We start from the raw sequence: 27,946 nt of genomic DNA, 5'->3' as shown, positions 1-27,946 counted from the left end.
GAGGCTAAAATGAGGAAAGTGTTTGACAGCAGCTTTTCTTGACGTTTATTTAGTATTCTGAGAGAAAAATAAAAATAACCAAATGCCTCGTAGCTTGTTTGTATAAAATCAAAGTCGTTGATTGTAAGTATGTAAGGGTTTTAAGTTTTTCCAACATTCAAGCTAACTGTGACAAACTGTGGGATGAAAGGATGAACTGCTTCTGAAAAAAAGCCAAACGGAGGGAGAAAGAGAAAAAACAAAAATAGGAAGCATGGTTGAATATGAACCTTAGAAAAAATGTAGCTGCCATGATTCTTTCATGGCAGTTACACATTTCACAGTCTATGCATTACATTCAAAGGATGCTTTACTTAACAACAATGCTGACATTATGCAAAAATGAGCAGAAAATTTGTTGCTAGAAACGTAAAAACATTAACAAAATTAAGTTTAGATGGTGACTTATTTTTTTGAAAGGCAAATACTTCCATAGATTCAATGGTATATTTGGCTAGCAGGAAATCCTGATTGCTGTCCCTTTGGTTTCAGTTCAACAAGGCGTGAAACGATCACACTGATAGGTTGCCGGGCCCAAAACCGGCCCGCAAAGTCCCATTATTCTCAATCCTGAAGCAGAAAGTTGTACTTCCCAAAGTCAAGTTCGTCCGGCATGATGAGCATGTCTTCCCTGGCTTTGGCAAGCTTTTGTCGGAGAAAATCCCGTCTCTCGATCCACTCCTGCAGCTCCTCTGAACCGTGAGCGTAGTCGCAGCTTACCCCGTCAGGACAGCCGCCGTCGTCGGCGATTCTGGAAATCACAAAGATTACGCTCAATTTGCGACCGGTCCTCGCTCGGGTTAAGCCGTTTCCGGACCCCAGGAAGCGGCTGAAGTGGAGGAGGACTGGACAACCAGACACGGAGCTTACTTGGGGCAGATTTTAAAACACGCTCCAGGGAAGCGGTAGCTCCACGCCAGAGCCTCGTCTTCACCCTCACAGCTGAACACTCGGTCTTTGTGCTTCTCCGTAGAAATGTGCTGCTGCCACTGCCGCTCGCTGTTACTGTGCTTACCACACAGCCGGCAGTGGAAGCCATCCTAAGAACAGGGATGATAAGGATGTTTAAAACCTCCTTTTTGTTGCAATGCCAATTAATAAGCAAACAGACCATTCACCAACCATTTGTTCTGCATAGTCGGTTGGCATGGCAATGAATTTCTCCCCAGGGTTAGACTGATTGCACACGGATCCATCTGACTGGCGGTTTTGAGCAGCTAAAGCTAGCCACATGTTGTATACTTGCTCCATGTCATACACTGCAAAACACAAACACAACTGGTTTAACAAACCAAACAATAATATTCCTTAATAAAGCAAAAGCATCTAAAATGTGACTCCAAATTATTCAAACACCAGACAGGACTTGTGTGATTGTTTTATTATTTTACAGCTACTGCAGTGGAGGGAAACTGAAGTCACTCACACTCGTTATTTTTCATGTACATCCACATCTCCTTCTCCTCTTGGCTGTGAGCAAAGGTGCAGTTTCCAGTGTAGTTGCACTTTCTCTTCTCCAGAACCTGTGCGCACATCTGACAGAAGAAAAAAACACACACAAATAAATACACGCAGAATTGCAAAAGTGTTCACACCAATTCGACTTTTTCACATTTTGTCACATAAAAATCAGAAAGCTATTTGTGTTTTAGTTGCATTTTATGCGATAGACCAGCACAAAATAGGGCTTAATTGTAAACAGAAAGAAGTATCACAAGGATTTTTTTTCTTCCCCCCACATAAAAATCTGAAGTGTGGAGTTTATTTGTATTAAACAGAGAAGCAGCCAAGAGGCCCAAATCTACAGGGGCTGCCAATATCAATAGCTGATCCCAAAATAAAAGCAAAACTTATTGTAAAGATGCAACTTGAAGTTGGTATTGCATTTTGTTGAAACCAAAATTATAGTGACTGCTACACTTGAGGAAAAAGAGAAAAATTGCAAGCCTGAGAATATCGTACCAACTCTGAAGGTTCGGGGAAGGCAACTTGAATTTGTTTTACTGCAGGAGGAATTTCTCATAAATTGGTAGGAACAAAAAAGGAAACAACATTATGTGGAAATATTGAAGTAGCAGTTCAAGACATTGGCCATAAGGTTAAACCTCTGGGCTAAATGAGTCATACAACAAAAATCTGGGGGCTCGTCCGGGATGAGCGTTTGCATAAAACCTCCTATATTTAGGATGAGCAGACCTACATCATAGTACAGAGGGAAGTTCTTGGCGTGTGGCAGTGGTCGGACAAGAACCCATTTACTTCGCTCTGAAGACCTGACCAGCAGCACTCGTCTGTCTTTGGTCCACCTGGAAATGAAAAGGGCACAAACCCAAAGGCACTGGGTTAAATTAAATCTAGACACTGAATAGAGCAGATCTGTGCCTATAAAAAAAAACATTTTTAATTAACTGAATCACTCTTTTAATGGTTTAAAAAAAATTGTCAATGGTTTTGACACTAAGGTCTTCTTCTAGTGAGAATATAGTAGTACTCGCATATCATAATACATTTATTTATTATGATAACTACTGTCAAGAATGCATGGTTCTGTCTACAGTGTGCCGAGTCCCAAAGATTCTTGCCTGAATAAGAACAAAAGTTTACAGACCAGTTACATTAAATACATCTACTGAATATATGTGGACTGTCGTATTTCCTCACGCGTGTCTGGCTTTAGCTGTACAGTATTTGAGGCCTTTGTCCGGTTCACTGATCAGGCCATCCCGCCAGCACTGTGAACATGCAAACTTCATCTTCATGTTAAGACTTGCTCCAGCATTGCTTGATCCTTTTAACTTGCCTCCACCTCCACCAGAAGACAGCTGGAGACAGGAAAATGAATAGAGGCTAATGTTATTTCATGACATCGTAAATTCGGTTTTTGTATAAAAGTCAGAAAATTTAAAAGGATACAAATCATTTAACCTGGGAAAAGTCAGAAACTCTAAACATAAGTCAGAATTTCAACATGGAAAGTTGGATGCCAATGAACACTATATTACAAATAGTGAAATTTTCAGCAATAAACTTCACCTGAACTGTAAAACCTTCTTTGTTAAAATATTTTAATGCCATAAAATAGAAAGAAAAAAAATTATCAGTTTGTTTTTGCTGCTAACAGTAAAGCAACAGTAACCAAACATTGCTGGCTTCCTGATTTAAAAGTAGAAGGAGCTCAATCTGGATAAAATGTCAAACACAGATTCAAACTGCAACTACCAACATGACTCAAAGACCGCACAACATCCCAAGACAAATTCAAACAGTAAATTTGGGCAGTAGTTTGATTAATATGGTAAAGGATGATATGGTGGGTCCTTAAACAAGCCATATATGCTCAAAAATCTGTAAAAAGACTCTCACGTTTTCATACACCTTTCTGCTTTTCTAATTACTGTAAAAAAAGAAAAAAAGATGCCAGTTGTTGGTTTCAAGGGCTAATGGACATGTTTAAAGGATGGTGACTTTTGAACAGAGCAGCGGATTGGTTGATCGTTCTCTCCATAAACGAAATCGTTTTAATACTGCTCTTTGTTTTTCTTCAGATTATCTCAGATATTAACATTTATTTGACAAACACATTAACACTTAGTTGTGACAAAAGAAAAAAAGAGAAATTTGTAATGGGTCAATACTTTTTCTACTGAATGAAAACAAGATCGAAACTAATTTTCGAATAAATAAACAGCCTATAGATAAACTGGTGTACTGTCAATGAAACCAATCTCATTCCTTACCCTTTTTTCTTTCTCCTTTCTTGCGTTTTGTTCCTGCTTGTCATAAAATCTCGTGGACACTTTCGCAATCTCATCCAGACTGATGCCTGTAAATGAACACACATTTGAATAAAAACTGCTCACTACACATGCTGCTTTTAAAAAAATGTTTATCAACTCTTTAGAACAGCAATGCAGGAAGTTTTGAAGCAAATATCACTTTAAAAATGTTTGGAAATGTATTACAAGGATTATTTTCAGGTACAGACGAATCGGATGTGGAACATCTTGTAGCAAAGGGGGAGAAACTGCTAGCCTGGGCTGAATCTACCTTAAAATTTGACCCTTCTGAGAACATAACTTCCTGGATCATACAACCTGTGGGACACAGTTCAAACTAGTGCGTCTGTTATTGTGACAGGACTGCACCTGTATGGCGCTGAACCCTCCAGGTTTTCAGCTCTATGACGGAGTGGGCAAACACACAATTGTCCTCCCTCTGGCAGCCGTATCGGATGGCCTGTCGGCACAAATCCAAGTGGCACACGACGCTGAAAGGACGGACTTTGTTGTAGTTAATGTTGTGGGTCCTCACCACAAAGGCCAAGCACCTGGCGGGAGGCAGGGGGGAGACGTTGGAGGTCGTGTGAACTTGGAACGAAAGAAGCCTTGAGGGTTCGGGATCGGTGCAGACTCACTTATTAGCATCAAAGTCGTGACGAGCATCCAAGTTGGAGCAGATGGTTTGACTGACACAGGAGCGCTTACTGATGATTCTAGGTTTACTGTCGTAGCATTCCTAAGGAGACATAATAACAACAAAAAATTGAAAACTAAAAGTCAACCCTCGTGTCTTCAGTTTTAAACCTTTCAGATATGACGGTGTGCGCGCACTGACCTGGCAGAGGAAGATAAACATGCCCTTGTGTTCCTGCAGAAGGCCGATGATGCTGTTCACCGGGTCCAGTTGGACCGCTGATGCTCCAAGCAGGGAGAACCTGTCCAGCCGTCCCTTTCTTTCCTCTGTCCAAACGTCGATCTCCAGCTGGTTGTAGGCAAATGTGCATTTTTCTCCAAACTTGCACACACCCGCATCCCCAGACCTCAGCAGCTCTAAATACAAAATGAAAAAATAATAATTTCTTCTGCGTTTTTGGGAATAAATGTTTCAGCACAAAGAAATAGAGAAGATACCCTGATTAAATACTTCCAAACAATTTTTTTTTTTTTTTTTTTCCTCCGAAGAGTTTTTGCGGCGCTAGTGGCTCGTATTTTTGGTACAGTAGGCAGACAGGAAGGAGGGTGAGGAGAGGGGGGAAGACATGCGGTAAAGGTCGTCGGGACCGGGAGTCGAACCCGCGACGTCCGCGTCGAGGACTAAGGCCTCCAAACGTGGGGCGTGCTAACCCCCTGCACCACCACAGCACGCCTCCCAAAAATTGTTTTTAAGTCATGGTTTCATTTATTAAAAAGGAAAAAAAAGTTATACAGACCAAGCAGAAAAGCTTAAACACTAATTGTTAAAACATTAAATTACGGTTTTGGAAAAGCCTAGTCAAAGTCTGAACTTCAATCTGAAAGAGATGCTGTGGTGTGACTTCAAACTGCTGTACTTACACTCAATATCTTTCTCTGATATTAACATTCGTTTTTATCCTAGTATTAGTGTGACAAAACAAGCAAACGCACAAAATATATCTAAGGAATAAATATTTTTTCACACCACCGCAACTGAGCAATAAGCTGCGTTTCCATTGACCAAAAAAATGCACAAATTGGAATTATTAAAATGAATTTGCTTAATAGAAACTTGTCACTTTTGAAAAAGCAATTTTTTTTCTGATCAAAAGGTTTTGCGGGTTTTCCACCATATTGAAATTAGTGTATTTCGCAAAGCTGCATTGGAAACACTTATTTCGCATCACACAAGTCGTGACGAACCGGTGAGAAAGACAAAGACGACAACGGGAAGTGGTAGGTGGATCATGTCACGGAATATTTTTTTAATCATTTATCGCGTAAACAAACTTATACTTATAAACTTAAACTTATAAAAGTCACTCTTTCATAAATAAAAGAGTGACTTTTATTTCCTTTTTATTTAATGGAAACACCAAAATTGTGTTTGGAGGAATATCGACAAAGATTTGTGTACGGAAACGCAGTGACTGCTATCAAATACCAGGCATTAAGTGTTTCTTTGTCATCTGCAGCTTCCAGCTTCAAATGACCTTGAGCTGGACCTGAACACAGTCATCTTTAATAAACTTGTCCAAACTGCGTTTACTTAAATAGAAAGTAGTTGAAGCAAGCAGCATAAATGGCTAACAGATTTTATGTCTGAACAAGCAAACCGAGCTGTTACCTATAGCATTTAATTCTCAAAGTTTTTACCAGTTATTATGGATGAAACAGCAAACAAAAAAAAATGCAAGGTAGATAAAAGGAACAGAGTTATTTTGTTGAAAAACTCACGCAGCAATCATTAGCCGTGCTTGGATACCACAAACACCGTCTCTTTGATGTCGTCTTACCTCGACAAAGAACAAAAGGTCCGTAGAATGAAGTCCAGGCAGGAAGCGGTCTCACTCTCGTCCACTCTGAGGAAGAGCCAGCTTTCCGTCTGCATAACAAAATGTCTCTCTTACAGTTGTGGACCAGGTCTGGCTTGTGAACAAAACTGTACACACTTTTACCTAGGGGAAGGAAATACACCCACACATTTAAAACCTATCTGTAGACATCCGTCAGGATCAAATCCGATGAAGAGAGAACGTCTAACAGACCTCCACGAGGAAAACAGAGGGCGCAAGCCGGCAGGAAGTCATGGGTGGAGGACAGTGGGTTAGAGACAGTTCCATCATGGGTATCCTTCACCTGCAAGTGAAAATGATTCCTATTAATGTTAAAAAAAAAACAATGGCAAAAATAAAACAGCAGTCAACTGGTTGTGAACCCAGTCTTACTTTGTTGAGTTTATTTGGAGATTTTGTTACGGAAACTGCAGATCTGACAGACTCTGAGAAACCTGAGGAGTAATACCAGAGCACAAATTACAAAGAGCAAAGAAACATCTAAAATGTAACTTTTCCCCCCCATCCTCGCATCCACACGGTTCTTAAAATGAAGCTTCCTGCATGTCCATATCACCCACCCCTTCCATTCTGGTTAACCAATGAGTTACAGATCAACTTTAATCACCGTTTGAGCTGAAGTCAGAGAGGGAGTCCAGGCTTGTTCCACCTACAGAAACCCCTGGTAGAGCAGGCCCAACACGTTCCACAGCGGGGAAGGAGTCCAAGGCGTCTAGAGAGTCGAGCTGCTTTGTGGCGTTAGCGGCGACTTTAGGATCGTGGCCATTCTGAGGATTTATATCAGCGACGGACCCCGCAGTGTCCGTTTCATTCCACACTTCATCTAGAATCTTTCTTCCCTTGCCAAGCGCCGTTTTAGGCTCCTTAGCAGCAGCAGCAGCAGCAGCAGCACCATTCGGCGTCAAGTCCAAAATGTCGTCAAGGATGTCCAGAGAATCAAGCCCATCCAGGTTATCCAGTGTGGAGGCGTCTGCTCGGCATCCATTCCCAGCAGTGTAGAGGTCATCGAGGATATCCAAAGCTGCAGCAGTTGTGCCGTGATTGCCATTCGTGAACGAGTCCAAGGAGTTGAGCCGGTTGATGGATGAGTTAAAAAAGGCCGGGGGCAACTGCGGCGTTGGGGCAGGAAGGAAGGGGGTGGAAGTGGCCGCATGGCCAGGGTCCGAGAGCAGCAGAGCCTGAGAAAGATTTGGAGATAAGAGAAGCAACGGCTAAAATGGTTATTTATAGCAACTAACTAAGGTTAAAGTAGCAATACAGGGTGTCTGCCAGTTTCAGGAAGTCAACATTAAAGCTTTTTGAGAAATTTGTAATGCCATCGCGAATAAAAATTAATGCAAAAACAACTAACAAATACAGGGGGTTGTTGGGAGAACTTGTTGAATTACAATCAAGCATGGCAAAAACTATAAATCCTGCTTTGTGCCCGTTAAAGTGGCAATAAAACTAGCTAACTAGCAAGAGTATACTAGCAGCTAGTTGCCAGTAGCATTAACCGTCTCGAGTCACACGCAAGATTTTGCGTGTGACTCAAACTTTTTGCCTGACAAAAAAATCCATTGAGAAAAAGAAATAATTTTTATTTTTTAAATAGTCCTGCCATAACAAAATTTAAGACTTGTGATTAACATATTTAAAGCCAATTAAATTTCTTTTAAATGAATTTAAGACATTTTAAGGTCTTAAATTTAGACATACATATTTAACCTACCCACGGTCTCAGATGGATCCCAAACATCTTTTACTCTTAACAATCAGCACACCCGGATCAGGTCCAGAAAAGTTGTGTCGTTTCGGGAACTGACGGTCTGACAGGACAACTCTGCCCTCACTTCCTGACCGTCATGTACCACACTCCTCCAAACAGCTGAAGGATGTGTGGACCCCCGGTAATAACTACTTTTCCTACATAAAGTTTACTCATCTTCAAAGAAGAAAAAAAACAAAAACACAGCCCACTGTACCTCAGATGGAACCTGGCCAGTAGGAAAGCTGTCGAGCAGACTGTCCAAGTCCTCGTCCATCACCTCCAAGTCCTCCACAGCTTTCACCTGGTGAGCGACTGCAGAACGACTGGAGCCAGGAGGCTTAGGAACTCTGCAGAAGTTGACTGTGTGAAGCAAAAAGAAAATTTATCTCACAAAAGTTTCAAACCTTTGGCTGATTTTGCGCTAATTAGAGAGCAGACTTGAAAGTGAAGATTTCTGACCTGCTGCATCGACACTGGGAGGATTCACACCATTTCGAATAACATTACTGGGAGGAGTCTAGAAGAAAGAAAGGGGAGAAAAATATATAAAGTACAATCTGGGGGTGACTTAAATGTAAGCATAACCTAATACAGCCTAACAGCATAAACCACTATAAGAATAAATGATGTAAAAGGAAAATTCACAGCATAGTCTTAAACGTAGACTGAAGGATCATTACACCCAAGCCAAACATTGAAATCCAGTAAAGACCAATAAAAATGTGTCATAGCTACAGAATTAAAATGTTTTCAATATTATTTTCCATTTGTAACTCAAATATTAGTTCATAACGCTTTGGCAAGAAAACTGACTTTTCTTTCCTTATTGTCCAAATTCACTACAAGATAGAATTTATACCAACCTAAGCTGGGCTTTGGTTTAGTTTCACTGTGTTTTTTTTTTTATTTTTTATGAAGCTCAATAACTCAACACCAAAACTTTAAAAAATGTTTTTTCTTTTGCTTCACAAGGTAAACATCACCTCCCTTGCTCCCCTTTGAACTCACGTAAGGTTTTCGAATTTTCATCCCCAGCTGGGAGGCCAGCTCCTGTGACAGCTCAATCACCTGCTTGTCCTGTTGAGAGTTAAACGAGTGAGTCTTTTGACTCTTTCACCCAGCTTGTTTTACACGTCTTAGCACAAACCTTTAACCGTACCTGAGGATTGCTGAGCAGGCAGAGGGTGGTGCAGTTGTACGCCTCCTTGTGCTTCCCCAGCTCCTTCAGGCACAGCGCCTTCCTGTAGAGCGCCCTGCGGCTGCCGTCGCACACCCCCAGCGCGCTGTCCGAGTCCTCCACACCCTCGTGGTACTTTCCCTTATTAAAGCAGGAGAAGGCGAGGTGACGTTTCACAATAGCAAAGCACAAAAAAGGAACATTTAATTACTATTTTGTTAGAAAGAACATGTTTTCAGCAGAGGGAAGTTTTCAGCAGTTGGGTGCTGTTCCCTCTGTATGCAGAGGTTCAATGACCTCGAAAAATACCGATCAAAGACATCCAAATGATTTAGCCACATTTCTTAGCAGACATTCATCAGGCTGGCACTGTTTAAGAGGAGAAGGGGAGGAAAAACAGGTTAGATGAAAACGACAGCAGGAAGAACCGTCGACTGCACTGGTTGTTCTAATATCCTAAGCTTACACTACAAACAACACAAAATCTTAAGTATTTTTGGCTTAGTATCTAGCACAAATATAGTAGTGCACTTGACATAAGAAAACTAACTTACAAGTAACTTTTCAGCAAGATATTAGAGCTTGCTTTAAATCAATAATTCCTTAACATTGATTTTTAAAAGTTCCACTGGCAGGTTATTTCACTTCTAACATGGGAAAAATGTTATCTGTGAAATAATCCGCCAGTGGAAATATGACTTCATTAATATCAAGGAATTATTTGATTAAAACAAACACCAAATGTTGCTGGAAAGTTACTTGTAAGTTAGTTTTGTCTTATTTCAAGTGTGATAAAATATTTTCACTGTAAAATAGACCAAACCTACTTGGTAAGACTTTGTGTTTTTGCAGTGTACTGAGCTGGTAAATCTGTAATACTGCTGAGTCACAACAATTTGTTTCTTTATGTATCCAACAATAAAGAGTGACCGACTGTCAAACTATTGTGTATGAATAAAGGTCCATGTTGAATTCTGAGTCACCACCGGGATCAGCTGGATGATGTAAGGTGGGTGGTGCAGGACTACAACCTTTGGACTCCTACATTAACCCAGAACCAGATGGGACGGTGTGGAGCGGATCACATATGGATCTCGTCATCAGTTTGACCAGATCTTTCTGTTTAAAACCCAATCAGACAACTTTTAGTACTTCAGAGGATTTTTTTTTTAACATTCACTTGGGATTGTACTCAGTTTCGTAGCTGACGACTAATCATTTTATTTCCTTCTCTGCAATCGAGAAGTACGGAAAGAAACGTTGAGAACAGGAAGGGAGCACAAGATAGTTGAGATTACGTACGTTTACATGGACATCATTGGAATAAATCAATGAGACCGGCCCAATCAGAATATTCTGAATCTATTGTAATCTGAACGAGAGGTCTGGTTTATGCAAACTGATAATCCAAATAGCGTGCATGTAAACACTTGTTCTGATTATGTTATTCTGATTGTAGCAAACTGACCGGACCCTGTGTGTGTGTGCGCCATGTGTAGCAGCAGTGGCTAGACACCAAGTATGGGAAGCAAATCTGGCCTAAAACTAGTATTTTACGGTCAAAACTTGGGGGGATCTTTATATCCTCTTGTGCTCTCATCCTGTGACGCAGGAAGACCAACAGCTTGTGTTGCTCGGCCTGTAGCTTAATTAGGGGGCGCAGAAACGTCTCAGCAGCTGTTAAGACCTGCCACAGGTTCGTTCTGGGCGCTCAGAGGACACAAAAACAACACACCGCTGAGTTGGTTTGTTTTTCTGCTAGGCACAAACAGAAGTACAACTTCTTCTTCTGTTATTTTTTATTATTATGTTGAAGGGAAATTTTACAACTCTGTTCATGTCAGTGCTTGTATTCTTTAAAAAAAAAAAAAGCCTGCTGCATGTAAACACACAGATTATTTTGTGCCCATTTAAATGATACCATTTGGGTTATTTAATCCAAATATATTTCAAACCGATCAAGGAATTTTACACACAGCTGCTGTGAATGCCGTTCTGAGACCCGTGGAGGGATCTGAGAATGGCTGCACACAGACGGTTCTCATCCGACCTGACGGCGCCTGAGAGGTTCTGCTGAGAGGAATGGGAGGAACTGGACACAGATGTGTGAGGGGCTGCAACTAACGATTATTTCAGTAAACGATTATTCTATCTCTTCTATTTTTTTCTTCGAGAAATCTGATTTTTTTTTTTTTAAATGGGCACATTCTGCAGGCTTTTCATTTAACTCTTTAAGTCTTTTTTTTTTTTGCAAAATATCAGAAATACATAAAAAGATGTAAAATACTTAATTTACATTTTTCAATGCTCATTTTATTACCTAAAATGAAACAACATAGCACTCCTTTATTGTACGCTTGATCATTTCTAGCAAGAGGCATCTGCAGCTAAAGAAAAACTGCTTACAATTATCTTTTGGATTAATAATTATAAGGCATATTACAGCCTAATAGGAGATTATTTTTTACAGAATTTAAATAATGTGATGCTGAAACTATGTCACTTCAGGAGTTCTGGGTAGAACAAATTTACTGACAAAGTTTTTTTTTATTTTACCTTAAATGGAAAAAGTATATTTAAATAAAAATATATATTAATAGAAGTGATTACTGCTTTGAGTATGTCGTTCTTATGGTCTTTTTTAGAGTCTGTATACTCCAGTTAACAACTAATGTTGCTTTTATGACTTTATTTTTGTTTTTATGATGTAAAGCACTTCGAACTGCCTTGTTGCTGACATATGCTACGCATATTGACTGATAAATTAGTTGACAATTATTTCAATAATTGATTTATTAGGAGTAATTCAATCAACTAATTCAGCCCTTATTATGTGCACCAAGCTTATGGCATCATATTTAACAAAACCTGAGGCTGCAGGATAGTACTCGTGTAATCGTCTTGGTTTTTAATCCTTTTAATACATTTGCTAATATTTCAAAGACAGCAGCAGCAGCAGCTTTCTTCATTCATCTCAAAGCAAAGAGCCTCACCATGCTGTGGTAGGCAGCGGCTCGGTTGACATACAGGCTCTCCAGGAGAGCTTGAGGGATCTGGATCCCTTCTCCTTCAGCGTAGGTTGAGATGTTCAAGGCCTCAGTGAACTGTCTGACGGCCTCCTCCCACTGCTGGTCTCGGAAGAAGGCGTTGCCCTCTTCCAGCAGGTTGCACACCAGGCGGGTCAAAAAGTCCTGAGGGAGAAAGACGAGGAAAAGATGCACAAAAGCCCCTTTATTTACCGAGAGTCATGGCACATGATACGTGTTATCCATTCAGAGGAATTTTACAGAAAAACGATGGGTATTTAAAGTGTTTAAATCAACTTTTCTGTTTTAGTATGTGCTGATTTATTTGATGATAAGATTCTGTTTTGAATCACCACCTTAACAACACATACTGAGCTACTGGGAACTGAGGAAACCAGTTCCTCAATGTGATTTCAGCATAGCAAAGGTTCTGTGCTTTTCTAGTTGTGTTTCTGTGTTTATGCAATGAGCCGGTTTATGCCTGCAGCCGGGCCCATTTGGAACGCGAATGGATTTCAATCCGAGGCTAAAGTGTGGCAGCACAGACTCTGGACTGGCATTGCAATGCTGAAATAAGTCGGACATTTCACAAAGAGGTCCTCTGGACTGCAGTATGCGCTTCTCCTAAACCTGTGTAAGCCACCAAATGAATGGTGCGTTCACAGACCTGTCGATGACTTGCACCGTCTGCAGCAGTGCAGAACCAAACCATTGAATATCGCAGGTTTCTGAATTGCTTCCTGACTGGATTGTGCCAAATCTACAGCAGGGGTTCCCCCCAGAAATCTTGCTAACCCCTGTGGTAGAGGCGCCAGGGCAGTCGTCCAGTGGTCCACCACGTTCACTGAGATAAAAGATGTTTAAAATTGACAGGATATTTGAAAATATCACTAAGTAATTATGTTTTATTGGAAGAAATTAATAATATCTGAACACTAACTAAAAATTCTTAAACATTTAAAATACCTCAAATAAATAAAGAAGCCATGCTTAGCCTGGTGGGGGTGCAAATAAAGCTTGGCAGCCCGCCAGGCTTATGATACACTGGATGGCTAGATGTTTGACATCTTCCCACATTCACTGTAAACTAAAAAAAATGATGTGCTTTCCAGTCATATAGTGCCATTTCATAGTATAATCAAGTAACTATGCTACCTTCAGTTGTTATAAAAGCGATGTATATCAAATGTCACTTAAAAAAAATTATTTTCTAATTTAACGCCTTGAAATTGATCAGGGAATAACATTCTAACATGATGCAAGGCTCAAAAAAGTCGATTTAACAGGATATTGCCCCTCTAAGGCCTTCACAGAACAGCTGTTTTGTGAGCAATTACACCTTAGCTCACTGCTAACGCCAATTTGTTGCACTTGATTTTATGTAAATGCACCAGCGTAGCAAGGACTTTTGGTAATGTGCGAGAGGACCGGCCGAGAAAAAGAGACATTGAGTTAAAAAAACTGGTTTCAGATGTGGACCCCAGATGCATTAGCAGACGTACAGACACTGTGACCTCAACATGCCCATATCGAGAAGACAGGCAGGTGGTAATGTAAACTTTGAGGATAGACCAGAACCCTATAAACGGGGTCACCAAACCAGCATCAAGAGGAGACTGATGGAAGACCTAACACCAGATCAAAAGGGACTGAACACAACCAACAGTCAATTTCCTCCTACTTCACAAGTAAGTGCAACTCTGTGTTGTGTGTTTACGATCCAAACAACATGTCATAAACTTCTAGTAGTTCTCAACACTTTTGCAAGGCACTATGTAACACTAACAGTACTAAGAAGGATGTGATTTAATAATCACAGCAACATGTGAAAACAGCAGCAAAAAAACACACACACACGTCAGATTAAATGATCAGTCACTACCTGGTACCCTGCAGGATCTGGATAAGCCAAGGGAGACCTAAAACACAAGACATAAACTTAATCAGAAGCGCTTAAATATCTTATCTGACAAGGATGCACGTCAAGGCTAGTTTCGTTTTCTGCCACAGCGCCCTTGTGCTTACACATAAAAACAATGTACTCACTGTATAAAAGCCAGAGCCCTGCTTATCTCCTCCTTTCGTTTCTCTCGGGCTGACTCCATGGTGGCCCACTGCACAGAAACAAAAAAACCCCAGCTAGTCAGGGGGAAAGGTGGGGGCGTACTCTAGGTCTACATTTGTATGTACTGTTACTTTTTCTTTCTTCAAAATACCAACCACAAACATAACTGTTATGGATGCCAACTTCAGCAAGACACACCTACCTGATAAAGTGAGGAAGTTCACTGAGCCAAAGCAAAGTTTAAAGGCAGTTCATGGTGGCAGGAAGGGACGAGCAGCGGCTGTGAGTTTGAGCTAATGCGCTATGAGGCCAAGAAAGCAGGAAGGACGGAACGGCTGTCTCCGCGATCTCCGGTAAGTTTCGATTCTCAGCTACCAGCTGCAAATGCTCCTCGCGACACGCGCATGAGAGCTGTCACGTGACCGCGGCGCGCCGCGCCGCGCCACTCTGCGTGCCGCCCGCGAGCCTCGTCGCCTCGGCTCGAACGAAGTGCGTGACGTCACGTGATAATAACCGCTCTTTTAAAATATCGGAGGAAGTTGCGATTTACCTGATGGCCCCAAAAGCAACACATTTTCGCCAGAATGGAAACGCGGCAGCAGTTTTGGGTCATTAAAATGAGATAATTTTCTTTTTAATCAATGTGGCGGAAACGGGCTTCCATACAAAACTGAGGAGAAGAAAAGTAACTTTTGGTTTTCTTTTCATCGTTCATCAAAAATAATGCCTAAAATCACTTTTAGCAAAAATAAATAATGATAATAAAAAGATTTTAGGAAGGTGACGATATTTAAAATAATAACTACGTACTTGAATCATCTGGAAAGAAATGCTTGTGGTTGTTTTTGAAATACTCAATAGTAATTACTCGTCCTTGTAAAAAGTTAGAATAATGAAAGCAAAAATGTAGTTAGAAACTTTTTTAAAAAAAACAAAAACAAGACTATGTTTAATAAATTTATACTTTGTAATCCTATAATCAAGCTTTATGCATATAAATTGCATTAGTTCCAGGTGCAGTTTGTTGTGGTTGTAAAATGCCTTGACCTTGTCCAAAAGCTGAGCTACTGAAGACAAAAATGTCTCTCGCTACAGATGATGCCCTTCGCTTAAAAGGTTGTTTTTCTTTTCCACAATTGCAACACAATTGCAGGGTTTCCTTTGAGAACTTTTTACCAAAGTATGTAACTAGCTTGAACTTGACTACATTGTTTTATATCTAGGATTAAAATGGAATGTATAGTTGACTTTTAAATTCTTGTAGTGTCTGACCACACAGGAGAACTTTTTGGAAGATTTGGGAAAACAGTCAGGTCAAGGGTCAAAAGACATTAAGTTTGAAAAATAAGTCTAATCTATGGTTTCCAAATGCATAAGCAGACAATCCGGCGCCAGGACCCAGAAGAAGACGTGAATGTGAAAAATATGCATGTGTTGACTTTGGGGAACATGTGTTGGTCAGAGCCCTATAAAAAGGACATAGTCCAGAGATTGGGGAGATTTCACGACAACTGGGCCAAGATTTCCTCGCAACTTGGTCATACTGACTTAGGCTGCAGTATTGTAATACAACTTTGCTGTTCAACCAAAGTCTGTAGCATGTAGAGTCTTTTTTCCTGCAACAACACCACACCGGCATCATGAGGAGACTGAAGGAAGACCCCACATTCTCTTTATGGATTAAATTGACTGTATAATTATGCAGCAACTGAGTTTGATTGCCTTGCATGGAGATTAATTAACTTGCAGTTAAGCGGAGGAGTATGTAGTTGGATTGCCTGAGGTGGTAAAGACATCCTGTGACAGTCTGTTGCACAATGTGGTGGAATAGTCGTCCTATGATTTGCTGTTCCCAATATAATTGGTTAATGTGTTAGGTTTTTATCAGGTGAAACACTTGGAACTGCTTTGTTGCTAAAATGCGTTGTGCAAATAAACTTGACTTGGCTTGATAGGCCAGCAGAGAGGAATGTACAACATTGTCCTTGGACAGCTTTTGACTAGCCTAACTATTGCAGTTTCTCAGCTCTCCAAATACCAAGCATATCATAGGTTTTGAATTAGAAATGCACCGGTGTAGTCCTGAAAATGAGACATGTAAATGAATCATAAGATAAATATATACTTGCTGAATTGAAAAAATCCATATAAAATATCCCAATCCAAACATATGTTAGGATTGGGATATAATTAAATGTTATATTAAATTCATTTTGATTAAGATACATTAAATTTACTCCCTGATTCTATGAATGTTGGCTGTCTCTGACTCCTTCTTTTTATGTTTTAATAAAAACTTTACCAATCTTTGCTTTGATTCAACATCTATACTGATTGGTTTATGTACAATAATATACTGTAACTTAATATTACTGCACAAATCATTTGATGTAATTGAATCCTAACCTCAGATTATCCATCCATTTGAATTCCTTTACATATTAGACAGAATTGTTTAGAAATGTATAAATAAATGTGAAAACTTGGAGATGTTACTGAAACACCATTTTGATTCTTCCACTTGTAAAAGTTATTTCATTTCCACTAACAAGTTCTCAGATCAGGAAGCACAATTTCTCTTCACAGTTTTAATAACAGACGAATACTAAAAAGATCAGTTGCAGGCAATATTTAGTCAATAATAGACTTTATTGATGACCATTGCAACTTTTTATCTGTTGAAATGCATAAGCTGAACAGTACAACATAATTAAATGCAGTAATTAAGGCAATAATTTTATCACCAGTAAATCTATCATTAGACGTTAAATAATTATTCAAAGCAAAATTTGTATGTATATATTTTTATAAGATTTTTTATTATCTATATTATATATTTTCCTCCTGCTAGAAATGTACAGTGATACTGCATTCCCGGTTGTAACTCTCTCCAGAAATAATTGGTGACTTACGTTTGTAGTCCCAATAGAACTACAAGTCCCGTGATTCCTCGTTCAGCGGTCGTCAAGTGGTTTGGTGAGGCGACGCTTTGGTTTTGAACGGCAGAGGCGAGCGGGAGTGTGCAGCTGGACTGGATTCAATCGTAACGGGAGTGTGTAACGGCGACGTAAGTTTTATTTTTATTTTTTAAACATCCTCATTTGTTACATAAAGTGTTGGAGAAGACGAAGCTTGAGCCGTAAACTACCAGCAACAAACGTTATGTTGCTACATGAAAAGGCCGAGTCACAGACACGCCGTTTCATGTGAAACGCACCAATGCTAGCTAGCAAACGTCAGTTCTCCATGTTATAAACGAACGACTCCAGAGTTAAATACATGTTCTTTATGGTCCTACGTAAACACGTCGCCAGGTTTTTGACTTGTGTAACGAGCAGGTAACGTGTTGCTGAGTCGGCAGTTGTCGGGTCAACGGACACGAAGCAGCGCCGCTGCTAACTCACTGTTAGCAGCCGCGGGTTTATTATACAAGTCAGGTGTTGGAAGTAGGACAGCTCACCTTTAAAACAACCTTAGTGGATAATAAACGCAAAATTGAGGCCAAAAATTCTCTTCACTTTATTCTGTTTTAAAGGAAATATTATAGTATCGCTTTAAAAAATTAAGTCATTGTGGAAGCTAAGGTAAACGTATCAATACACTTTTATCCGTTTCTCTTCAGTGTAAGGGTGAAAAAAAAACAACAACCGTACATACATTAGAGTTTAACTTGAAGACGAATAAAAAAAAGTGAACAATGCCTTTGGTCCTCAGGCATATCCATGGCGACAGACATTGTTGCAGACCTGGCCGACTCTCTGGCCAAGACTGGAGTTGAGGATGGAGAGTTGAGCTACAAAGGCCAGGGAAGGAAGCTGGATGATGCCCAGTCAGGTACGTGACGTCAGCAGACCATTGTACACACTCAGTGACGCAAATCCTCATTTTATTGGTATTATTATTTAAAAACATTATTCTGGCTTATGTTTGTTTTACTATGGTGTCTTAATTGTTCCTATTCAATTCTTCTGTTTCGTGTCTCGACCTATTAAAATAGATGTCAGGTGTGAAGATTAAAGGCAAATGGAGTCGGTCCAATTGGCCAAAGAGTGAGAATGAATGAAAATATAACAGTGTTTTTTATCAAAAGTATCATCCTGGCAGTTGTTGGCAATCAAAATATTGCGATAATGGTTGGATATGTGCAGCTCTCAAGGTTTCCCCCAGAAAACTTGCCAAGCCTGGTGGTTGGGGAGCTCAGCAGTCATTCATCCAGCGGTCCGCCGTGTTTTTGAGTTAAAAAATGTTTAAAGTTGACAGGAAATTTGAAAATGTAACTTGATAATTATGTGTTATTGGAAGATTAATATCTGAAAACCAACTATAAAGTCTTAAAAAATGCAAACATACATTTAAAAAAAAAAAAAAAAAAAGCAATGCTTAGCCTGGTGGGGACACAAGTAAAGCCTGGTGGCCCGCCAGCCTTATAATACACTGTGGGGAAACCCTAATGCTCTAGTTGTTACCGTTGCTACTTCTAACCCTGACACCGCTTACCCGTTTTACAGCGGAGGAGATCGTGAAGGACATCGACGAGTTTGAGGGTTTACAGGCTCTCAGGATGGAGGGAAACACTGTTGGCGTCGAGGCAGCGCAAGCCATTGCCAAAGCGCTTGAGACGAAGAGCGACTTCAAGGTTCTGAGTTTGAAACTTTTGTCATCAATGTAGTTGTAAACGTCACACTTTGCAAAATCAGCTACAAAAAGTTAACATTTTGGAGTTGTCTTGGCTTCATATGGTCTTATGCCTAAGAGTATGGCATAAAGATGTTTCTCATTAGTTGCCTCTGGTCCAAATATTGTAAGCAAACTCCATGTTTGTCTTGTTGAGTTTAAGCCAAATCAGATTGAAATTAAGGAGACGGTTTGATTCTGAAATGGGACCAATTGTTCAGTTCCTCCATGTTTTTCTTTAATTCAAAGCTAATACCTGAATCCAAGAAAAATGAAACGCATGTTTTTTGTTCTATATTTTTTCCGTTTTGAAATAAAAATTCAGAATTGAGAGATTCTGTCAGTATTGGGCAGTGAAAACCTGATCAGTGTATCTGTAGATATTGTATCTATGTCTCAGATACCTCCTCTATAGTTGAATGATTAACTTTGGAAGACTACCTCTTGTGTTTTTCAAAATAGTAACATTGCTTACATGTGTTTTCTCACAATCAGCGCTGTTACTGGAGTGACATGTTTACGGGTCGTCTGCGCTCCGAGATCCCGCCTGCCTTGGTAAAACACTTTCAATGACACCTTTACAAATCTGTGCTTACATGACACACACTCTTTAGCTGGGTTGTTTTAGTCAGGTTTTGTGTTTTTGTATTGTAGAACTCCCTGGGTGATGCCCTGATGCTAGCAGGGGCCCGACTGACGGTTTTAGACCTCAGCGACAACGCATTTGGGCCCGATGGCGTGAAGGGCATCGAGAAGCTGCTCAAGAGCACCACCTGCTTCACGTTACAGGAACTACGGCTCAACAACTGCGGCATGGGCATCGGAGGCGGAAAGGTAAATCAACAAACGGACCAAGAGACAAAGACTTTTGTTCACTAATCCTTCTTCAATTCTTCTACTGTTGTGTACCAAATTGTGTTTTGAACTCTTCAGATCTTGGCTGCTTCGTTGATCCAGTGTCATAAACAATCCAGTGAGAAAAACGAACCCCTCAGCCTGAAGGTGTTTGTCGCAGGGAGGAACCGTTTGGAGAACGATGGAGCCACCGCCCTCGCTCAAGCTTTCCAGGTGAGGGTCGTTCACAAAGAGAACTTTATTCAGATAATATTAAATATACTAGTGAGTTATGAAATATAAATGGTTGTCATTTGAATAGGGTTGTGACAAAACAGCCACTTTGGTTTGGTCATTAATCAGTACATACCAACTCCTACTTTTTTTGTTTTCCTTATTTTTTTTAACAGAAACATTAACACAAAAATAAACCACCCTTGCTCATATGTTGGCATTATTTCCCTACTTTTTGGTTCCCTTTAAAAAGTTTACTCAATTTTTAACAAAAAAAAAAATGGCCAAACAAAAAGTAAAAGTAGGTGATGGCTTAAAAGTTATTTGTCCTTTACTATGCCAAATGCAAGACGTACAGACCTAAATAACTTCTCCGATTGTGAAAACACTAAATAATTGTGGCCATAATAACAAGGAGCCTGCAGTTTTTTATCATCAATACCATCAATGTTGCATTGTTTTGTAGTGGCGTGTTTTTGACAGCATTTTTATCAGCTCACTTGACGTTGCTACTCGCCACAGAAGCAGCTAAAAAAAGACGTGCGTTGTTTTCTGACGGACGGTGGTGATCATGTCTGATTTCCTGTACTGTGACAGTTTGGTACAAATTCATGTACCTTTTTCATGCAACTCAAATTTGCTTGACTGGGCAGAGACTAGTGTTGCTATTAACAATTTATTCTTTTCAGTCGAGAGCTTTTGGTGCCGTTTAGGCTGATAATTGTAACATTATTGTTTTCTATTGTGTTTTTGTTTGTTTTTCTAAGCTGATGGGCAGCCTGGAGGAGGTTCACATGCCCCAGAATGGAATCAACCACCTGGGCGTGACGGCTCTGGCCTCCGCCATGCAGCACAACCCAGGGCTCCGGATCCTCAACCTCAACGACAACACCTTCACTGAAAAGGGGGCTGTTGCCATGGCGCAGGTACAGAGACACAAGATATAATAGCAGCAGTTTATTTTATGTGCTTTATGTTTTTAAAACACGAAAGTGGTTGGAATTGTGTTTCAAGCTCAGGGAGCAGCAAGAATTTATTAAAAGGCTTTTCTTTTTATAGAAAAGATAGATGGCCGACTCTGACGCCATTCATTATTATTAATGAAATATTATTATTACTTATTTGAAATTTTTTCTGTGTGCTATGCTGGGACAAACTAAATGCCCCTTACCTCCTTTGGGGATCAATAAAGTATTATTCTCTTATCTTAAGTCTCTATCAGAAATCTTTTTTAATGTTCTGTGCAAAAAATGAATTTATTTACATAAAGTCACCTTCCTAAAATAATGGAAGGTTATTCCACTGTAGTGACTGCCAAAATAGCTTCCCCCCACCCTCAAGTGCTTTCATACCTGCAGTTGGGGTCGTACATTGAACGCTGCAACATTGAGGAAGGTCGATATCTTTACTCATTTATCATCCATAATTATGTAATAGAATTAGAATTCAGATTAATGTTATTGGTGCAACAGAATCAGTTCTACCTGTATTAATATAATGGATATTCTGTCTGTTCTGACAGGCTCTGAAACATCTCCACAGCATCCAGGTGATCAACTTTGGGGACTGTTTAGTGCGGCCGGAAGGTGCTAGAGCTATTGCAGAGAGTGTGTCAGAGGGCTTACCCATCCTCAAGGTGAGTGGGTTGGTAAGATTGACTGTCACAACTTGGATTACATAATCTGTTCTGGATTGTGCCAACAGTTAGTTTTTCTCGGTTTGTGTCGGTATGAAGGTTTGGAGCCTAAGCACAAAAACTTTCTGAACACCGCATTGTCACAAAGTCGTGGTATTTGATCACCTCTGATTTAAATTTAATTTTACAGGCAATTATTTTACCATGACTACTTTTTTTTTTTTTTTTTTTTTTTTTGGTTGTTCATTTTTTTTCTTATTTTGTAAATGATGAGTTAGAATTGGGTGACATGGCTTAAAAATCTCAGATTCTTTTTGGGTGATGTTTTTTCTTCTTCTCTTGCTTTCTTAAAAAAAAAAGGAAATTACAAATGACCTAAAATATGTTAAAATGTGGCTTTTATTTCAGTTATTCCTTTGAGTTGTACAACAGAATATCTGGGCCAGGCTACAAGAAGTTTTGTTTAATTGGTGGATTATAGTCATAACATAAGCAAAAAATAAACATAATTTTTCCAGTAAAAAGTTTGAAAACTGCAAGAAAAAAGTTGTTTTAATTTAAAAAAAATGCTTCTCGAGTTATCCAGATCTGACGCGACAGTACATGTATTTCTCTCTTCAAAACAAACTCAGTCGTTTGCACAATCATTTCTGCCGCTGACAATAATCTGATGCCATTTGTGTTAAAAGATGACGTATTCTGTTTGACAGGAGCTCAATCTGTCATACGGTGAGATCACGGCGGACGCAGCTCTGGCTGTGGTGGCGGCTGTGAAGAACAAGGACCAGCTGGAGAAACTGGACCTGAACGGTACAGATCTGGAAAAACAGCAGCTCAAATCTTTCTGATACTTTAAGAAAAAACGATTAGTAATCGTTTAAACCCTTTGATTTTCAGGGAACTATCTGGGAGAGGATGGCTGCAAAGCCGTGAAAGATGGCATGGAAGGCGTGAACATGATCAATCTGTTAGGGTCACTAAGGTGATTGCCTTTCTGAGTAATCAATATATCAAATAATCTTTTGTTCATGTTAATTCCTGTTTTACTTCCATACAAAGAGCCAATCATACCTGCTGCCTCTGACTTCTTAACTGCCTAATATTTAGATCTTTACATAAATTCATCCTCGATGTGTTTCTGCCGTTTTCTCAGTGACGACGAGGGTGAGCCTGAAGACGACGAGGATGAAGAAGATAACGATGAGGATGATGACGACGATGATGATGAGGACGATGTAGATGAGGAGGAAATTGAAGAGGAGGAGGAAGAGCAGGAGAACATCAGCAGCAGCAGCAACAACAACAAGGTTAGTTGTGACTAACCTGTGTAGCTTCAATATCCGGAAATGTCTGCCACAGGAAAAGATCAGAAATCACAATCAATCCACTAGAAACGATAAAATGACCAGCATCACAACATTGCTTGTGTATCTGTGGTTACATCAATCACTGGCCTAAGTTTCCTACTTTCTTCTCTTTGCCTCCTCACCCAAAGCCATCCACTCCCATGTCAGCACCACGACCACCAGATGTCTCTTCTTTCCTCAGCTTCCCGTCTCCAGACAAACTGCTGAAACTTGGCACCAAGAGGACGTTGCTGGTCCAGCAGCAGGTGAGCAAACGCACAAATACACGGACGGCACAGGGTGTCTGCGCATCCTTAAAAAGTCTTAAATCAAATAATAATTTAAAACTAAGGCCTCAAAATGTCTTAAATTCATTTTTCAAAGTATGTTTACCTTCAATATGTTATTCACAGGTCTTAATTCTTATCTAGCTTGCTAGCAAGGGTATGCTAGCTAGATAGCTTCTTTGAGTAAGTGCAAATTTATCACTCGTTGCCTGGACGAAGTTTGTACATTTCTGTCGAGATATAGGTCCTAAATTTCATTTATAATAATCTTAAAAGGTCTTAAATTTTAGTTGCTGAAGCACTTGCTTGCACAAGAACCATCAATATCTTTTTAGAATATCATAATAACTATGATATTATAAATATGAGCTGTAATATAATAATATGATCTATAATATAATAATAACTTTTTAAAACTTGATGCCACTGAAGAATATCCCCTTCACATCCACTAGCCCACATGTGAACCAGTGCAGCAGAATCAGTGCAACAGCAGTAAGATTACTGGATCGCATGCAACACTTTAAAAACGCTTCACTCACCTTGGCATGCTGGATTATCGAACTGGTGACACCTGACCTGCTTTCTGATTGAAGGGGCTAATCTTGACCACTCGGGGGCGCTCAAACACACACTATTCGGAGCTGGAAAAAAGCGACACATATGGAGACAAAACGTAATGTTTTCAAAGTTCATTTTGTTTCCTTCGCTTAGACAAATAGAACTCTTGTTTTTCACACACATGACATTATAGGAAACGGTGTGAGAGCAGCTTTAGAAATAATGCAACACAAGCAGAAGTCTTCAACACTCCTTGGTGTCGGTGAAGCAGCAGGTTCTTCATTTCAGGGTTTCTGCGCAGTTTGGAAAAGTCTGGAGTCAAATTTGACCATTTTTTCCCCTTCTTCTTGGGTTTAGTTTTTTAAGGCGCAAACGTTTGTTTCTGCATTGATATTTCTATTGCATTCCTTAGATGTGATTTGGCACATTACACCATGATTTGAAGTATTTACCCCATCAGCATTAAAAAAAACCCCATATGGACCCATTCAAAGGTTAAGAAGAACTATTTCACTACTTTTAAGACCAAAGTCGGGTTTAATTTGACCTGCAGTGCTTATGCTGGATTAAACAAAGCAACAGAGCTGCTATATTTCTTACATTTTCCAAACAAAATAAAGATACCAAACTTCACAAAATGTGCTACCAGTTTGTGTCTGAAAATCACTTTCATTTGCTTCCCCGTCTAGGTGGATGTGACGGATGCAAGAAAAACAGCTGAAGCCTTCCTGAAGATCGCCTCGGTGTATAAAGAGGAGAACAACGACGTCAAGAATGCAGTGTTGGACACAATCGGTAAGATGCACGAATTTTATTTAGGGTGACTGGTTGCTGCTCTCATTTTCTTTATTTTAGTGTTCTGGTGAATCTTTCCTGTAGCTCCCAAAAGCAGGAAACCTCATTAGTCTGTTAATCTGTGAACTTTATGTTTTTATTACCCTCATTTTTAATACACCTAAGAAGAACAAAACCTCACATTTGCGTTCCTAAATATTCAGGTCATGTTCTTATTCACATTTTTGTTTGACTGAGAGCTCTCTAGTGTCAAAACAATCATAACTAAAACTGTGTTGGATCACATGTCATGTTTTGCTGATATCCTGTACAGCTGTATTTTTATTCTCAAATATTTTCATCTTCTTCTAGAAACAGATTGTCAGGATTTGTGTTTTCACATTTTTCTTTTGTGATTGACTTTTTCCACATTTCCCACCAAATCCTTGATTGTTTAAAGATTGACATGAGTAGAATATTCTTCATTGTCCCCTAGGGGAAATTTCATAGGCGTAAGTGTGTGTATTCATAGTAGCATTTGTCCAAATAAACAATAAATACACACACAATACACATAAACAGCTAAAGACATAAACAACAGAACACACCTTCCAGGCCTCAGCCTACTCTCTATTTAAAATTTGTAGGCAAAATTTTGATGGAGGTGGTTATAAGAGGATTTAAAACAACCCAATTTAGTTTTTTGTTTGTTTGTTTAGTTTTAATTGGAGAAATCCCTATATTTGTCTCCCCTCTTCCCAGATGCCCTCCTGAGTAAAGCTTTCAGCACTCCCTCCTTTCAAGGTTACAGCTTCGTATCCATTTTGTTAGTGCTCCTAGGACTTATTAAGGTAAGCTTTCTTAAGACAAAAGTCAACACATCTGGTTTTGTTTTTCCCAAATTCGATATTAATCCGCCTGCCGTCGTGTCCTCTGCGCCGCTCAGAGTGAGGACAAGATCAAGCCCGTGGTCGTCGTCCCGGGCCACCTCCACGCCCTGGAGCACGTTGTTCGGCAGGACTACTTCCCCAAAGAGAACGTGGCGGTGCTCGAGGCGTTCATGTCCCGGTAAGGGCGTGGTGAATGAGCCAATCAGCATGCGGCTTCCAGGTACAAAATGCAACGATTACTGTCCCCGTCTTCAGGGGTGGTAGACACACGAGTGCCAATGAGTTTATGCACCAGGATGGGGATTAAGACACACTTATAATGGAACATTTTAAAGAGGCAGTATAATCTAAAATTGACTTTTTTAAAAAAAACTCTACATCACGTTATAATGTCATTCAATCATCAAAAACATACCTGAAGGGTTGCTTTGATTCTTCTATCCATGTTTGAGAAATCCTTTAACCTCCCATGAAAACCATTCAGCTGTGCAAAACGTCTGGGTGGACTTAGCCCCGCCTTTAAGGACAAAGCTCCTCCTTGGAGCTGCAGTTTCCAAGCTTCTGAGCTTCTGCCTCACAGAACAGCCCTCCCCCACTCAGCTCCTTCAGACTAGCCAGCAGTAATTAGCAAACGCCTGGTGGAACAGCTGAGCTCGTTATATGAGCTACTTTTCAGTGCCACGCTGGTAAAAACGTTGCTAAAGAGTTAATAGAGGAGCGATATTGTGGTGACTTCCTGAAGGCAGAGTTTCAGAAAGAGCAGGAGCTTTTAAAGAAACAGAGGCCCAATTTCCGGGCACGAAGTCAAAACATTTTTAAGTCCTATTTTACATAAAACTCTATTCAGAATTATAACAGTTACTTGATTGTGCTATAAAATGGCACTATGTGCCTGGAAAACACATAGTACCGCCCCTTTAACACATGCAGTACTTTGAAACAATACTGACACCCTCAAAGTTTTTATTTATTTTTTGCCGTATTACAAGAAACTTCAATTTATTTTACATATATTTAATGAGACGGACAAACATAGTGTTGCATCATCGTAAAGTGGAAGAAAAATCCAATTTAAAAAAACAAACATTTTATTTCAGTTAAATTTAGCTTAAATAAAGCTCACCTTCTTATTTACTCTCAGTATAAATCCAGCTGTTTATGTAAAGAATTCAAGTTTACAGTTTCAGCCCTTTTAGGGAACACAACTCTGGTCAGGTGAAACTAAAATGAAACCATTTTCAAAATGCTGTGTATGTTTCTCACTCTAGACACAACAGTTCCCACAGTGAAGCATGGTGGTGGCAGCATTATGCGTTGGGTTCATTATGCCTTTGACTAGAATGGTCTAGTCAAAGCCAAGATTTAAATTCAGCTGTGAACCCGTAGCTAGACTCAAAAATGAAATGTAAATTCTCTCTATCCAAACCTGGTTGAGCTCAGACGGCTCTGCCCCTTTAAGACCTGCAGCTGTAATTGCTTCAAGAAATACTTTTACATAGTATTAACTTGAGGGAGCTGTATTAATATACACATCCTACTGTTTAAATTTTTTTATTAAAACTTTTTCTAAATCAAACTTCATCTTCCTTCCATTTTACGACTCGTACACGACTTTGTAGAAACATAATTTAGAAACAGAAGAGACATAAATACGATCCACTGTAGGAGGAACTACTTTATAAAAGTGAGCTCTTGAGATGTTTCAATTATTGCTTTATAAAATCTGCGCTTCCATCCCCAGGAGCAACAAATCCTTGGAGTCATGTGGAAACGCCAGAAACGGCCTCCAATCGACACTGCAGAGAGTTCGATCTCAGAGCTGAGGCTCACAGACTGAACATTTATTCACTGATGGACCTTTAAAAAGCCGCACACAGGAACCCAAACGGCTGCATCTCCGCTCTGGCACAATAATCTACATCGCAGCTGCAGTTGATCTGAAACTTCATGTTGCGTTAACCTTCTCATTTTGGACTCGACTTGAATGCATCGGGCTGGAAACGGATCCGCTCTTCATTTTAGCGACTACGTCTGCAACCTGAACATATCTTACAACAAAGACGGTAAATTGATGGGATCAGATTGATCGGGAGGAGCTTTATATTTAATAGATGAATTTAATGTTCTCTCAGATGGTGTTTACTGAAGACACAAATATGGTGGAAGAAAATGTTAAGATATCAAAGAGCAAGGGGTGGCAACTTAAACCAATCAAAGTGCATTTAAAAGCTGATATCTTTACTGTCTTTTGTAGCCCAGGGTTCTATGTTTTTTAATTTGTTTTGCAAAAATAAACCATTTGTTGGATGTCTTGAGTCTTTTGTGTCTAAAACATTCATTTAA

At 39.8% G+C, this 27,946-nt stretch overlaps 2 protein-coding genes across 3 annotated transcripts; one reads left to right on the top strand and one right to left on the bottom strand.

Annotated features, from left to right (window-relative positions):
• Nucleotides 1–33: 33 nt before the first annotated feature.
• Nucleotides 34–14,662, bottom strand: LOC102231223 (zinc finger CCCH domain-containing protein 7B-like). The gene is made up of 22 exons (XM_023348957.1): nucleotides 14,570–14,662; nucleotides 14,349–14,416; nucleotides 14,185–14,221; nucleotides 12,270–12,467; nucleotides 9,259–9,417; nucleotides 9,108–9,176; nucleotides 8,559–8,616; nucleotides 8,314–8,459; nucleotides 6,957–7,527; nucleotides 6,722–6,783; nucleotides 6,542–6,632; nucleotides 6,290–6,451; nucleotides 4,654–4,868; nucleotides 4,454–4,554; nucleotides 4,185–4,366; nucleotides 3,777–3,862; nucleotides 2,701–2,861; nucleotides 2,240–2,345; nucleotides 1,466–1,574; nucleotides 1,162–1,298; nucleotides 910–1,079; nucleotides 34–790 (listed from the first exon to the last, which is right to left on the bottom strand). Exons 2-22 carry the CDS (start codon nucleotides 14,405–14,407, stop codon nucleotides 604–606), a joined length of 3,066 nt encoding a protein of 1,021 aa, XP_023204725.1. The 5' UTR covers nucleotides 14,408–14,416; nucleotides 14,570–14,662; the 3' UTR covers nucleotides 34–603.
• rangap1 (Ran GTPase activating protein 1) lies at nucleotides 14,634–27,910 on the top strand. 2 transcript variants are annotated; one of them, XM_023348958.1, is made up of 17 exons: nucleotides 14,634–14,720; nucleotides 17,288–17,434; nucleotides 18,082–18,201; nucleotides 18,876–19,003; nucleotides 19,537–19,596; nucleotides 19,696–19,875; nucleotides 19,975–20,109; nucleotides 20,877–21,035; nucleotides 21,632–21,745; nucleotides 22,456–22,555; nucleotides 22,643–22,727; nucleotides 22,899–23,052; nucleotides 23,241–23,357; nucleotides 24,629–24,734; nucleotides 25,476–25,564; nucleotides 25,660–25,781; nucleotides 27,345–27,910. In XM_023348958.1, the coding sequence occupies exons 3-17, from the start codon at nucleotides 18,090–18,092 to the stop codon at nucleotides 27,424–27,426; spliced, it is 1,743 nt and encodes a 580-aa protein (XP_023204726.1). In that variant the 5' UTR covers nucleotides 14,634–14,720; nucleotides 17,288–17,434; nucleotides 18,082–18,089; the 3' UTR covers nucleotides 27,427–27,910. The 2 variants fall into 2 exon arrangements, with proteins under 2 accessions (XP_023204726.1, XP_023204727.1); XM_023348959.1 differs by having other exon boundaries at nucleotides 25,660–25,823.
• Nucleotides 27,911–27,946: the final 36 nt, after the last annotated feature.

The sequence above is a fragment of the Xiphophorus maculatus genome, chromosome 16 (assembly GCF_002775205.1).
Source record: "Xiphophorus maculatus strain JP 163 A chromosome 16, X_maculatus-5.0-male, whole genome shotgun sequence".
Lineage (NCBI taxonomy): Eukaryota > Metazoa > Chordata > Actinopteri > Cyprinodontiformes > Poeciliidae > Xiphophorus > Xiphophorus maculatus.
Note: the sequence above shows the minus strand (reverse complement) of the source record. Positions and strands in the feature narration are given on the sequence as shown.